The sequence below is a fragment of the Phaethon aethereus genome, assembly GCF_964289735.1.
Source record: "Phaethon aethereus genome assembly, chromosome: 1".
NCBI lineage: Eukaryota > Metazoa > Chordata > Aves > Phaethontiformes > Phaethontidae > Phaethon > Phaethon aethereus.
Window position 1 is genome coordinate 46,151,473 of NC_138575.1, and position 16,222 is coordinate 46,167,694.

General features: G+C 37.4%; 1 protein-coding gene across 5 annotated transcripts in view; it reads right to left on the reverse strand.

The window, feature by feature from the left end:
• Window positions 1-16,222, reverse strand: part of PPFIA2 (PTPRF interacting protein alpha 2) — a gene marked incomplete at its 5' end in the record, with an annotated part of 338,907 nt that overhangs the window by 135,190 nt on the left and 187,495 nt on the right. For all 5 annotated transcript variants that reach the window (XM_082013922.1, XM_082013921.1, XM_082013920.1 and 2 more), the window contains one exon: window positions 723-824. In XM_082013922.1, the coding sequence (XP_081870048.1) occupies window positions 723-824 (102 nt within the window). The remainder of the gene's footprint in view (window positions 1-722; window positions 825-16,222) is intronic.

A 16,222-nucleotide genomic window follows, 5' to 3' on the forward strand; every position in this document is an offset into this window, starting at 1 on the left:
CCTGTCTACACCCCATAAAGCATCCTTAGCTCTCCTCTTCCATTTCTTCATCACTTCTGCCTCTGCCCAGACACCTGCATGTGCAAATTATTTTATTCTGAAAACTGTTCTGTACATAATTTGAAATTTTTCAGAAGGTGCTATCACATATTCTTGTTCCCAGACAGAATAACTTCCTCTGATTGAAGTAGAACACGGTAAGTTTAACAGTGAAATCTTGTCCTCACTCAGCTGTATGGCAAATGACATTTACTTCAAGGATCACATGGCTGCATCTAGACTAAACAGCAGACTCACTGTGATGCATGTGGCAGCCTTCATCTCATCCTTATTCACATCAAATCCACGGCACAAGGGAAAGCTGGGTCTTGTAACCTTGCCTTTTGCCTTGATAACAGATGAGGATATGTGCAGGCTACTTATACATGGCCTGGAGCTTGGAAGGCTGTGTGATTTAGATTTAGAAAATATTTAAACTGAATGTACTTACCATGTTATATACAAAATCCACTATTTTTGTAATGTGTCTTTCTAATGCATAAAGTCATTTACTTCAGGACTGCAGCATGGCAGATACGTCCTGTTACTTAGAATCTTACAAGTCTTATGTACTTATTAAAAGGCTTATTACTTATACAGATTAAGATCTAAATTTATATAGAAGTATATTCCTCCTGCTTAACACATACATAATATCCAGAAAAGGTCTACTGTATACTTACTCTTGTGTTGTTTCTTTCAGCTTTCAGTTCTGAAATCTCCTCCTCCTTTTCAAGTAGTTGTTCCCTGCATGCATTTAATTCTTTTGTCAGTGCAGCAAATTCCTATGGAATAAAATTAAATGTGAAGTTACTCAAGATATAAGCACTAGAATAATCATATCTATATGCATTCTAGTGGTTCAGGATTTTAATAATATTTAGAAATCACCAACGAAAACTAAAATAGCAGATATAAGCAACAGCATCTACCAAAACCTTTTAAAGTCTGGGCATAACTAATATAAAGCACCCATGAAAAACACTGATTTAAGTTTAGAATCAAAAGAAGGTTCGAGATGATGGTAACATCCCCCATCTATAATATCTCAGAAGCACACCAGAAGAAGAACAGAATTGGCCTATTTCATAGCAACAGAGACACAACGTTTCACACATGATAAGGTCCAACTCAACATATCCACTTAGCGAGCAAGGCAGCTGTTGCAATATGGCATGGGAGAAAAAAGTTAAGATATCCACTGGTCAAAATCTATCTAATATCAGATAAACATAAGTAATATGTGTATTGTGAAAAAAATGCTCTGATTATTTTTACTTGATATTTAACTATTAAATGTATAGGCTGTGATGAGTCAGAGCAATATTCATGTTTGTTGATTTGGAGTGAGTTTCCTACAAAATAACAACATAAAATGAAACAGGTTTTTAAGTCGCTTACAATGTTAAGTTTTATATATGCAACTAATAGGTTTTCTGAAAAACACATTTTTCAGCTGTCAAAATTCCTATTAAAATGTCTTGATTTTATAATTGCTGTTACTCTTCAACAATATACATAAATTTTTGTCTATACAAATGGCAGTCACACATTTGTCATTCATTTTAATAACGAAAAGGTTTCTCTCCATATCTGTTTATTTTTGACAGGTACAGCATATACTAAACTGTAGGTGTTAATTTTATCCTTTACAGAAAAAAGATCCTATGTCTCACAAAAACAGTGAGGCAAAGGATGAAAAGCCTTTAAAATTTGTGATCATGCGTCAAAAAAAAAAAAGTCTTGATGAATAGCATTGCTACTTAACAAAGATATATACATATTTTTAAATATTAAGCTGATTTTACGTTGACCAAAATAGTCAGTAGCCCTTAACAGCACCCATAAGCAGCCACAGCTAAACTGAAACAATTCCTGATTCTCTCCTTCCCCACAATGGAAAGCAATTTAAGAAAAAAACATGTCCAGGTGGTTTATCTTATCAGCCAGTAGGATGAAGCTGAGACTAAATCTTCTTATTTAAGACAAAAGCTAGCAATGATCTCAAAAGGGCTTGGTTTGCTGCTTCCCCTCAGATTTCTGGAAGCAGCCTTTATCTGAGCCAAAACTCTGTTCAACAGATGTTTGGTAGGTATTCCAAGGCTAATTCCGTTTTAATCAAATTTCTTAATAGCTAATGGTATATTGTATTGTTGATTATATATTAAAAGGTAGTCAAATAGATTCCAAATGATATTCTGACAATGTGTAACTAAGCTGGCTTTTTTTTTTTTTTCATTTTTCAGTAGCTGTAACTGGATTCACAGTAAACCTCTGTACAGATTGCACGGCAATAAGGAAAGTGTTATTCTGATATCCTCAGTGTATTTTGTTTGAGACATCTGCAATTGATCACATGAACCATGTAATGTTTTGTGTCATACTTCCTAATCAATATTTTCATCTTACATCCTAGTGGTCAAGAATTTGTAATGTTGTGTGGGATACTTTGATGTTAAAGCCTTTAAATTAGTTTTGAAAATAAAATTTAAATTTTAAGACTCTTCCCTCATTTTTCAAAAGTATCATTGATATTTCTGCCTATAGATCTTATTCTAGGATTCAGAAACTAATATAATTACAGAATCACAGAATCATTAAGGTTGGAAAGGACCTTCAAGATCAACAAGTCCAACCGTTAACCCAATCACCATGCTCCCTAAACCATGTCCCGAAGTGCCACATCCACACGTTTTTTGAATACTTCCAGAGATGGTGACTCCACCACCTCCCTGGGCAGCCTGTTCCAATGCCTGACCACCCTCTCAGTGAAGAAATTTTTCCTAATATCCAATCTAAACCTCCCCTGTCACAACTTGAGGTCGTTTACTCTCTCCCTATCGCTGGTTACTTGGGAGACGAGACCAACACCCACCTCACCACAGCCCCCTTTCAGGCAGTTGTAGAGAGCGATAAGGTCTCCCCTCAGCCTCCTCTTCTCCAGACTAAACAACCCCAGTTCCCTCAGCTGCTCCTCGGAAGACTTGTGCTCCAGACTGCTCAACAGCTTCCTTGCCCTTCTCTGGACATGCTCCAGCACCTCAGCATCCTTCTTGTAGTGAGGGGCCCAAAACTGAACACAGGATTCATCAAGGTGCGGCCTCACCAGTGCCAAGTATAGGGGCACAATCACTTCCCTACTCCTGCTGGCCACACTATTGCTGATAGAGGCCAGGACGCTGTTGGCCTTCTTGGCCACCTAGGCACACTGCCGGCTCATGTTCAGCCGGCTGTCAACCAGCACCCCCAGGTCCTTTTCCGCCAGGCTGCTCTCCAGCCACTCCTCCCCAAGCCTGTAGCGTTGCATGGGGTTGTTGTGGCCAAAGTGCAGGACCTGGCACTTGGCCTTATTAAACCTCATACAGTTGACCTCAGCCCATCAATCCAGCCTGTCCAGATCCCTCTGCAGAGCCCTCCTACCCTCCAGCAGATCAACACTCCCACCCAGCTTGGTGTCGTCTGCAAGCTTACCGAGGGAGCACTCGATCCCCTCATCCAGGTCATCAACAAAGATACTGAACAAGACCGGCCCCAGAACTGAGCCCTGGGGAACACCATTTGTGACTGGCCGCCAGCCGGATTTAACTCCATTCACCACAACCCTCTGGGCTTGGCCATCCATCCAGTTCCTCACCCAGCAAAGACAACACCTGTCTAAACCACGAGCCACCAGTTTCTCCAGGAGAATGCTGTGGGAGACGCTGTCAAAGGTTTTACTAAAGTCCAGGTAGACAACACCCACAGCCTTTCCTTCATCCACTAGGCGGGTCACCTGGTCATAGAAGGAGATCAGGTTGGTCAAGCAGGACCTGCCTTTCATGAACCTGTGCTGGCTGGGCCTGATCCCTTGGTTGTCCTTCACATGCCCCGTGAGCACTCTCAAGATGAACCGCTCCATGATCTCCCCCAGAACGGAGGTCAGGCTGACAGGCCTGTAGTTCCCAGGATCCTCCTTCCGGCCTTTCTTGTAGATGGGCGTCACACTGGCAAGCCTCCAGTCGTCTGGGACCTCCCCTGTTAACCAGGACTGCTGATAAATGATGGAGAGTGGCTTGGCAAGCTCCTTTTCCAGCTCCCTCAGTACTCTCGGGTGGATCCCATCAGGTCCCATAGACTTGTGGGTGTCCAGGTGGTTTAGCATGTCCTTAACTGTTTCCTGCTGGATTATGAGGAGTTTATTGTGCTCTCCATCCCCATCTTCCAGCTCGGGGGGCTGAATACCCTGTGGATACCTGGTCTGTCTATTAAAGACTGAGGCAAAGAAGGCACTAAGTACCTCAGCCTTGTCCTCGTCCTTGGTGACAATGTTCCCCCCCATATACAATAAGGGATGGAGGTTCTCCTTGCCTCTCTTTTTGTTATTAATATATTTGTAGAAGCATTCAGAAACTGACATGGCAGCAGTGTAACTTTGTCTAGAATTTTGTTTAAAATGCTCTTGTCCTTAAATTATAAATAATGTTACATAGCAAATGAAAACACTATATTTAATAGAAAGCCAATGATCTCAGATTGAATCAGAATTTTGAAGCACAAACCCACACATACTCACTTTTTTTGTTTTTCATATTCCTCTAAGATAAACCTTGTAAGTGGTACAGGGTGGAACTCTTGTTACTCATTCACATACAGTTTATATGCTTGGATAAGCATCTACAATACTTTTGAAATCTCACAGAATAAACTTTCTGTGTAATCCAAGTAGTATGTTATTACTATTTATTATTTCTCATTTCTTCATATTGTTTCAGTTGTTATTTAAATAGAAGTTTTGGCATACGCTTGGGCATCCCGATGGGTGACAGGTGGTGAAAAGGATAACAAGCATCATCTGGTGACTTACAGTTCCAGTTCCTAACTACAGTTAGGCAAAGTCTGATAACATGCTTTTGTGGCTTTGCTTGGAGACAGGAAAAGACACAAGTTTATCAAATTGTACATTCTTTGCTGTGCCAAGGCAAACCTGCTACCAGCTTTAGTCAATATAATCCCAAATAATTAAGGATTGTAGCTCCTACTAGTCTGCTGAGCAGCATGGAGCTAATTCTGTGGGAAATTTTATTTGGTTATCAATCAGCTTAAGTTTTCCCTTGCTTAAACCCAAATCATTACTCAAAATTCTGCTCCCAGAGAGTCCCATACGGAACACAGTGTCCTCTCAGACTCAAAATATCTTCAGCTTATATTCGTAATTTATTAGCATCTACTTATCTGGGCTACCTGTGCCCAGTACTTTAGGCCTTTTTACTTGAGACATTGACACAGCCCCTTCAAGCATTTTAATTATGCAGTTGTGGCTGCTCTCTGAAATTCCTCTGTGCTGTTGACACATCTGCAGTACTAACGTTTACAAGAAGCAGCCACCTCTTCGTACCTCTGGAGCTAAAGAGGCCAACTTTCGCTCTTCATCTGAAGTACTACTGTACTTGCTCAATTGCCAAGAGCTTTGACTTCTCTGAATTGAATGATAACAAAAAGAGTGTTTTTTTCTTGGTGTTTGTATTATAAGCCTTTTACAGGGAAAGTCTCAAAGTAAAAATGAGTTTGCCCTAGAGCTGTACAAATGATTATTTCTGTCACATCTCCTCTGATGAATGAATAACTAGGATAAAACCTCACAACAACTTGTTTTTCAACTCATGCTTCCAAAACTACAAGTAAAACTCATGTTAAATACACCCATTTCATCCAAGGTATCCCTGAGATATGACAACGAAATGCTCCAGGGAATGTGTTTGTCCCACAGGTTAGAAGCAAAGTAAAGCAAAGCAGATTTTTGCTTTACTCAATTATGTAATAAAGAACATGTGATGATAATGACCTCTGCTCATGCAATTCCCTCCTATATATACAGGGATCAAGGGAATACTGTCATCTGGAATTATTGTTTGCAGCAGAAGTTTTGCATGGTTGGTCATACTTTGGGAGCCCTGAAGGTAGTATCTGTTGCATAACTAATAGGATGTGACAGGTACAACTGCACTCTTAAAGCTTATGTGGAAGTTGTGTGGCTATGAAGCTAATTAAGAGCTGAAGTGAATTAAAACCGTATGAAAATCATTCAGCTGATTGTACTGCTTTTATACTATACTATGACATCAGGCCACTAACAATTTTTTTTTCCCATGATAAAGAGGAAAAGAGCTTTTTTTTTGGTCATCTGAATAAACATAATCTTATCTGTTGTTTCTCTTGTTCTCATTAGTTGGGCTATAGCACTCAGTCTGACTGAAAAATAGCTGACTCAGAATGACAGCTCTTCGTTTATCCCATGTTTATCTTTGAAGTGAGGGCAAGAAGCCTTGAAAACAAATACCCCAGAAATCTGTAGCCGCTGAAGTCAAGGACTTCCCTTGGTGAAGCAGCTGAGATACAGTCAGAGCAGAGGCTGGAGGGTGCCGGGAGAGTGGAGGCCATGGGGACAGGCGGGCTGATGGCGCTGCCAGATGCGCTGCCAGCAGGACCGTGCAGGGGAGGCATGCCACAGCCCCCTTACCATTCAGTCTCTGCCTCTAGGGGCTGGCCTAACAAATGCTGCTTTCTTTGCTTATTGTTCCCAGGAAAGGCCTGCAAGGTTTATTTTTTATGACCTAATATGCAGGAAACGTATATAACTAGTCTCCGAGCTGAGGATATGCCACAGAAATTATGAGACCTCAGAGCTGCGATGCTCAACTATTCAGCTTGTGTATACAGTGCGGTATAGAGGGAGTTGAAATGAAAATACAAACAGTCTCTCATTATCCCCACAAAAAAATAACTACTGAAAGAAAGTAGAAATTTTGTAAGACACACACACACATACAAAAAAGCCATAAATTTCAGTGTCAGATATACTGGGGAGATTTGGCTTCAAATCTCCTCCTCTGGATTTTCCATCTTTGAACCACGGTTCATTTCAGGAATGAATGAGTGAACTAATCTCTGCATGGAGAAAGAATGGTAAAGTTTTACAGTTTTTATTTTACATTCAACACAATCTATGTCAACCCATTTGCTTTCCTACAATTTTAGATGTAACTCGTTTAACGTAGGAAATTACTATATACTACAATCCTGTTGGAGTATTAACCTTCCATTTGTTATGTTTTCATCCAATACAATTTTGAAAAAAAAGGTATATTATTTCTTTTCTTATTATTCCTTCATTGGAAATATTGTTGGAAAATCTCCACACTTTTTAAATGACCAAGTATTTATTTTAGCAATTTTGCCATTATCAGCACACAGATTTCAACTTTGTTGACTCCTATTAACAAGACAAAGCACTACAAAATTGTGAATGTAATTCATTGTTTACCTTCTTACTACAGAAGAGCTGTAATAATAATCCTTCATTCTAGATTAGGTTGAATGCAAGATTTAAATATATGGGTTTGGTGTCAGTCTTCTGAAATGTTTATTGTCACATTTCTGCTCAAAATAAAAGTTCATTTGCACACAAATTTTAGGTTGGAAATCATGTACCCCGAAATATTGTATTGTAACAGGACACAGGTAAAAACTGGAAATCTGTTTGGATCTCAGGACTAAAATTCTGGTCTCTTCATACCTAAAAAAGTCATACTTTCACAATTGTAGAGTAGTGTCTGAATTAGTCTCTTACAAATATTATCATATCAGTTTGCACTATGATGCTGTTTGCATGGAGAGTTTTCTGTACTTGTTCACAAATAATTTTAAGCAAAATTGATTCATTCTCTCTTTTCCTCATTTTCATTCAGTAGGATTTTTTTTTTTACCCCTTCAAGAAAATTAGCCATTAGTACTTAATTATATAATAAATTGTATGATGTGGGTAGGCCACATGATGTTGAACTACTGAATCTCTAATTTGGACTGAGTGTTACTTTGCTTGACTCGCACCATGTTTCAGGCAGGGAATAAGGTGCATTTCTTCAGGTGTGATCTTAGTGGCTCTTACACAGCTGCTAAATATGCTTCAAAGTATCAAGGAATTACCAACACTGGTTTGGGTTATTTCGTGGTCTGCAAGACATCTAAAATGTAGAAAATGTGATTAAATGTGACAATGTGAGAGTTCATTAATTCACGGTGAAAAATTAAGAGGATGAGATTTCTGTTACGTAAAACAGAGAAGTAACTCAGTAACACAGTTGACTTGTGACCCCACACTCCATTTTTTTTTCTTTTTTTCCAGAAATGTGGGCATTGACTGAAATTCTGAAATATGCAGACACTTACCCATACATAGGCACAGAGTCAATGCTCCTTGGAAGAAAGAAAAAACCTTTTCAGATGCTCAGAGCCCGTGTTAACCTCTACAAGAATTAATAATCCCAATACATTCACTGAACAGAAAATTGGACAAATAGAGAACTGCTATATAGCTTTCCATCAAGAAGGAATTCCTTCTTTAAATACTCAGTTGAATCTACATCAGATTTTGAACTAAATCTTGCAAATATTTACTTATACAGCCATCCTCTTCTGGGTAGAAGAAATCATCTCAAACTAGCGTAGCCTCTCTGTGGATGGCCTACCGTTGTGAATGAATTATTTACCATTATGACTTTTGTCTCAAATTAATATAGATATAATTGGGTTTTTTTGAGCAAAAAGAAAATCCCCCAAATTCTCTTTCAGTACCATAAAAAAAAACCCAAAAACCAACTTGCTTCTAGAAAAGATCTGAAAAGAATAATAGAGAATTGAGGATTATACTAGATAAAATTTATAAATCTGATTAATGCCATTGGACGTATTGAATGAATGTGGATATACATATTCAGCTTTGCAGCATATGTAACCTGACTTCTATATAAATGTCAACTAAATTCAACAGCTGTATCATGTTACTTTCATGATTTTTTAGAAGAACAAGCATACCAGAAGTATTCAAAATTCTATTTCAAAAGTCAACCAAAAAGAAACTTTAAATGTTATGTTTAAATGATAATACTTCTAGATAAATTTAAAGAAAATGGCAAGAATGTACCACTGTCAGGACTTGTGGTGTATTCTACCTAATTTTACTGCTATAGTACACACTTGCCATCTGTCCTGGTTTCAGCCAGGATAGAGCTGGTTTTCTTCACAGAAGCTAGTGTGAGACTGTGTTTTGGATTTGGGATGAGAAACTGTTGATAATGTGCTGATGTTTTGGGTTGTTGCTGAGCCGTCAAGGACAGTCCAGCTTCTTGTGCTGGCTTGCCAGCAAGGAGGCTGGGGGTGCACGGGGAGCTGGGAGGGGACACAGCCAGGACAGCTGACCCAGGCCGGCCAAAGGGATAGTCCATACCATCCAACGTCATGCCCAGTACATAAACTGGAGTTGGCCGGGGGGCGGAAATCGCTGCTCGGGGACGGGCTGTCGATCGCCGGGTGGTGAGCAATTGCTGTATTGGGCATCACTTGTTCTTGTACATTCCTTTGTTGGTATTATTATTGTTGTTTCCTTCTTTCTTTCTGTCCTATTAAACCGTGTTTATCTCAACCCACGAGGTTTTTTTTTTCCCAATTCTCTCCCCTGTCCCACTGCGGGAGGGGGAGTGAGCGAGCGGCTGCGTGGCGCTTAGTTGCCAGCTGGGGCTAAACCACAACACCATCTAAATATTAATTCCCACAGATTTTTTAAGCCAAAGAGAATCTCCTCAGCAACATGAATATTATGACTGGCTCAATTTTTGGCAATGATTTTCTCACCCAGGATTACTACAGGAAGAAATGTGACACTACACACAGAAGACATGGGCACAAATTTGCCATGATAGTTTTCACTTGAAACTAGGGCAATAATAATATGAATGTAATTCATGTGGTTTTAGAATAATTGTTAAAAAGTAGTACAACCACAAGCAATGACCCAAATATAAGTCTCTAATCAGTACCAAACAGCCAAACACAAACCTGTGCTCCATTATTTCCCAAATTAGCCTGCAAAATTGTAATGTAAAAATGTAAATTTTACACAACACCAGCTAAAAGTGCCCAATTGACATTGCTCTTTTTTCACAGTCAATTTCTCTTTAATGGAAAACTGCTGAATAAAGTATGCAATGTGCTGTTTTAATAATGGTTTCCCATTCCCTCTATTATTAAATAATTTAGATTTGGTGCTCTGTATTATCTGTTTTATACTGATCAGTAAAATTTATGCTCTCTGAAGAATGATGTCCAGCCAGCAGGTATTGGTTTGTTAAAACAACACTAGGTTTCACACTTACAGTAATAAAAACCCAGAAGGACAAGGGAAAAAGAACACGATGAAATCGACAACAGATTTTTACTTTTTTACCTAAAATTTCCTGTGTTCTGTGAGACTCTGCAGATTATGATAACAGATGTGACTTCACAAAAACTTAAAAAAAATTATCGCAAGCACAAGGCAGTAGATGCTAAAAATTCAATATTCCTTATGTGTCACCCTTAGTATCAAGCTGCAAAACTTGAGGCTTCAAAGGACTTGCCAGCCTCCATCCATAAAAAAACAAATGTTAAAGTATATAAAGAATATAAAAATATAGCCTACTTGTAAATATTTTTATTATTATAATGTAGCAAATCCAACTATACCAAACTAGAGTCATTCTCCTGTATTTATGAACGAGAATAAAATGAAAGTCTTTTTTGTTTCCCCTAAAAAAAAGCAAATGGAAAATTAAAGGTCTCTTGTTTTCCAGTTCATGTAAACTAGGTTGGTTCAATTTGGAACAGATATCACAGTGAAGGATAGGATAGTTTGACATAAGCAGTTACCTTGAAAATAAGAATTGTATCTTCAGTGTTTTGCTCCTGACTGATATGGGAACACTGAGGCACAGAGGGTCTATAACTAAATTAAGCAGCTGTCAGATTATTACTGAAATGGATGGTATAAAACATCACTCATATAAACATCTGTAAATAAAATAAAGCTGAATTTGTAGTTCAGGTGGGTGACTTTTAAACAGCTCATAATATTATAGGTAGTGTAGGATGAAACTGCAGACTGGCTTACAATGTGTTTTAATTAGTCATATTTTAGAATGTTCTACTGTACTCTGTTTTGTAGAAGTATTACTCATGTAAGACAGGAGAGCAGCACACTTTTCAGAAGTGGGATGAAAGTGTTGTTAGTTGGGGCTCTACTGATTTTTTCTTCAAATCACACTACTGAAGTATGGAAGCAAATCAACTATATAAGGGAAATTGCACCATCAATTTTTTTTCCATTTAATAATCAATGCCTTTGTTTTGCAGATATTTGTATTTACTTCTTCTAACAGTACATAAATAATTTGCAGATATAGTTATGTTGCAGACTAGAGTATATTATTATTTTCAAGTGGCACTTTAGCACAAAAAATATTTATATCAGTATGTCTTGATTGATAAATATTGTACTGCATAAAACTGATGACTACTCCACAGTTAGAAATTTATCATCTATCAATAAAGAGAAAGAGCAAAATATGGTCCAAAATGGCAGACTGTGACTAAATTATAAAATAATTTTATGGAAAATGGGATTGATCTTATTCCAATTCATCAGAAGTATATTTTTCCAGATACTTAAATATTAAATACGTGAAATGGTCATAAAGCAGTAGCATAAGCGAAGAATAAATTGCTGTGTTGAATTACAAGACTACAACCTTCCGCTGCCAAAGCAGAGTTTTGTTTTATGCTTATTATCCTTTTTTTTTTTTTTCAAAATTAAAATAAGTAAAAAGTTATAAAGGGAATAAGCCTGGACAATATGCAAATTTTTGAAGTGCTTTACAGACTGTACAATAGCTTCAGCACATACACGCATACATACAAGTCTCATTATAAGGCAGATTGAGGTCAGTACATGGCCCTAAGAAATAACCTAAAATAAATCCTGACAGAGAGGATATATGAAGGGTGACTGTCAGAAGCAACATATACTTACCAGTAAACAGCATAGGCCCTGTCTTAAAATGTAGGTAAGGAATGTGCAGCTTATTTTGGTGCCAATTCCAGCTTACAAGTCTGGTTGTTTTTTAGCATGCCTGACTCACTTTTCAAACTGTTTACTTCTCTAGCTTCGATTTCTTTGTCTGCACAGCACCTTGCTGATGTCTTCCAGGCAAACTTGACAAAATACAGCGTGACTTTTCCTTCTCCCTTATTTTGGGGAACACATACTGTTCTGACACTTGTCTCCTTCCTTTCTTCCTCAGCATTGTCTCTGGGTAAATTTTATCCATGATCACTCATTCAGTCATTAATAAGAAGTCAAGTTTGCTGTTCTGATTCAGAACACATCTTTCCACAGTAAAATAATTTTTTCCCCCTTTCAGAATTTGAAATAGCATACTAAATAACTGACATGAAATCATCTAATACTTTAAATATACTTAATTTAAAAAAAAAATAATCAGTTTATAAAATCGAATGAAAAGTGTCTGATATTTTGGCTGTTTTCCACTCATTCCCATTTTTTCATTAATTTGCACAGTGTGTAAAAAATTATAGAATAGGAGAAGGACAGAGAAAATGTAAACATGCTTAATTCCATTATTTTGAATAAGAACACCCAATTTTCAGAATATTATACATACTTGGTTCTATCAAAAAATCATTGACTTAAAAAACTGGTGTTTTTCTTCTTTTTACAAGAAAAAGATTTGTCAAGCTAAAACCGTAATAATGGAGTCTACTAACTGTCCTCATCCCTCAGCCGATCTCTTTGCATAAACTGTATTTGATCTTTTTCCTGGCAAGAATAGGTGCTAACTGATGCTAGTGTAAGCAAATATTAGATTTTTTCAGTTGGATTTCTCTCACCTAATTTGAAAGGTACGTTGTATTAAAATCTATATCCAAGCTGGTCACCCAAGAGCAGCAAAGGGGAATAAAGATACTTTTAGGATGTGATTGACCCAACATGCTATAGGTATCTCTTTTGGATTGAAAAGAACTGCACCTTTGAATTCCTTATTTTTCTATATAGGGGCTTCCATAAAGGCAATTGGGAAAACTACCTCTTCTACACTATAGATGTCTGCTTCTGGTCTGACCTGTCCCAGCCTAACTAAAACTCACTTGAGAGAAGTACATTAAATTCCCAACTTTAGCTTTACAGTTGGTATCACCTGTGGCAATCACCTCCCCTACCCCACCCCCAAAACCAAAATTGTACAAATAAATATAAATTGGTAATAATTATCTCACTCTTCTAGGTGCTAGAATTCAAGTGGAGCGGTATGGGGTGGTTTGGTTCCTGGGGAAGATAACAAGACCAGTGACCAGACTCAGGATGAATACCAGGAAATTCAAATGAAAATGTAATGAAATATAGGGAAGAGGGCATCTGGAAGAAGGTTTAAAAAGGACAGATTGTTTTCTCTAGAAAAGAGAAGTTTAACTGGGGACAAAATAATCTTGCTCCAATAAGCAAAAGGTTGTTTGTTATAATGACAAGAGTGATTATTCTCTGTGTGCATTGACAGTGCAGCATAAATAATCAGGTTAAATTGCAGCTAAGGCAGTTCAGGGCAGTATTAGGAAAACCCTTTATAAGACTAGTTAAGCAGGATATAACTGTTAACTAGTTAACCTGGCTACACAGGAATTGTGTAGTGACACGCTTTCAGTGACAATTCAGACAAACATCTGTGAGGGTTTATGGTCTTGCCTTAAAGAACGAAGATGGAATAAATGACACTTGGAAGATATTTCCATGCTTCGAGTCCATGACAATGAATCCATATATACAGTTTCACTACTGTGAATTCTACTTTACTTTCTACTGGTGGATCCTTTAATTTAAATGACTACAGTATACATTGAGTACTACGATGAAATTGCATTTACACATGGCACTTTTTTGGTGTCTCTGCTGGAGTTAATTTAAGGCATGGATTTCACTAACTTGCTTTCTGTTTGATAAGAAATGTATAATATAACTGGTTTGTTTTGTAGAAATGTTTTCTTGATCCTCATATTGAAAACGCATTACTTTTTCGTATGTTGATTTGCTCTCTTTGCAGTTAGTCTGAACAGTTATCTAATACGCACAAAATACAAATATGTATCTCAAGAAGGAATCCCAATATTTCTCTTTCCAGCAATTTAATAGAACATTTGGATTTTTTATGTACAATGGAAGAAACATTTAAATTTGTTCAAACCTTGTTTTATATACTGAGATTGTTAACTGTTATCTTTCATTTGGTCTACACTATAACAATGAACTTTAAAAACTTCAGTAGAGAAAACAAGATGATTAGTTGCAGATGTTATTCATCAAGAAATATGATGAATTGGTAATTACTGACATAGACTTTGTCCTGAGGAAAAATATACAATGTACTCACAGATGCTAAGAACACCAAATTAAGGAATGGCATCTTCTGTATCAAAAATCGTACAACCAACAAAGGTCTGACTATCCTCTGTGGCTCATGTACTAAATATAAAGGAATAATAAAACATCTTAAAATTATGTTAACATTCAGACACTGGCAATATCATCCATATGCTGTCAGCCACTACTAAAGTCTTTTAAAGTTTTTTCTTTTTTTTTTTTAAAGAACACAGGATAATTGATGTAAAACACATAGAAGTCCTTCAATTCTGAAAATGTAGCGAGTAAACTTATCTTTTTCTCTCTGAGGAAAGAAGTTGATAAAGCCCTGTAGTTTATAGTGATAATAATAATAAAAATATTTGTTATCCTAAAGTTTTTTATTTATTTTGAGTCAGTGAATATAATAGAAACAGTCCTGTTGATTTCAGAAAAACAGGAGACTAAATCAGAAATTTTGATGAAGGGACATTTTCACTGATGTTCAATAATGTGCTGTGTTCATGAAAAGAGAAAGCAATTTATAAATTACACCTTCTATACATAGCATACTCTTGGGTATCAGAAGTAGTTCAATATATAAGAAAAAATACTGCTATCAAGAGCTCTGCGGGACTCTGGTGATTGCATTCAATAAGCAAAAAATTTACATCAAAATAAGGCCTCATTAGCGATAAATTTTTGAGCTGCCCACTGGACAGGTGGTCCAGAGGCTGATTTCACTCAGAGCCCAGGCAATTCGTGCCTCTCTGTACACATCTTGTTGTTTCGTCCTTCAGGCAGGGGCAGTGCCTGTGCAACACTGGGGAACTGCATGACGAACAGCACGACAGTAGCCCAAAATTGAGACCTAGTCCGTGACTTCTAAAGAGTGGTATAGCATCTGTTCTGATGACATACGTATGCGCATTCCTGATTTTTGTGGCACGTCTTGCCAAAAGTACTCACATATGCATATGATCACCTCACACAAACATTACACAATATGTGAACTAGAAGAAAGTTTTGTTGATTTAGTTACATAACTTAGATGACTCCACCTAATGATATCCATGTTTCTCCGTAAGAAGGAAAATGCAGAAATAGGCAAACCCAGAGATTTTTTTTATGTTTAAGGTACTTACCACAAGCATGTGTCACCGAAAGGTTTGCTACCTAATCTTCACACACACACTTCAGAAGCAGTTGGGCTTGTTTGAAGTGTGACTGTCGCTTTGAAAACTAAACCAGCGGATTTGCTGATCCAGATCTAGTGCTCTAAATGAAAGTTACACTTCAAACAAGCCCAGTTGCCTTTGAGGTGCTGTAGAGCTACTGTTTCTGTTTGAAGTTCATTATCCTACTACATTACTACCAATTGAATGTTACATCTGTCTCCTCTTACTACACTGTGTGTCCAGATTAACTAAACAAACACAGATGATAACGTGCAGGACAGAGTATGCGTGACAACTTCGAGCTCATCTATTCAGGAAAGCCAGTTTAGGATTACAGCTATCACCACAAGATCTTAAAGGGTCATATGAAGGGTAGAAGAAATAAAAATTACCTTTCTAAGGTAGTGTTTTAGTGAAATACATGTACAGGCACAAACACACACATACAGACTATTAAATACTTTCACCAGGTATCTTTAAATCTGATAACCCACTACACTCAGACTATAACTGAGCCCTTCTCTATCACTGAATTCACAGTGGTTAACATCAAGAGAAATGGTAAACATTCTTTTAATAATTCTGATTCTCAGAAATCCTGGTGTATTTGCAACATAAATAAACCATGTTTATATTATGCCTCCCCTGTGAAATAGAATACAAACAGGCTCATATTCTTCCTACCTGCCCATAGATACACCTGCCAGATTCACCGTATAGAAATACTTCACAAGCTTCTTGTTTGTAT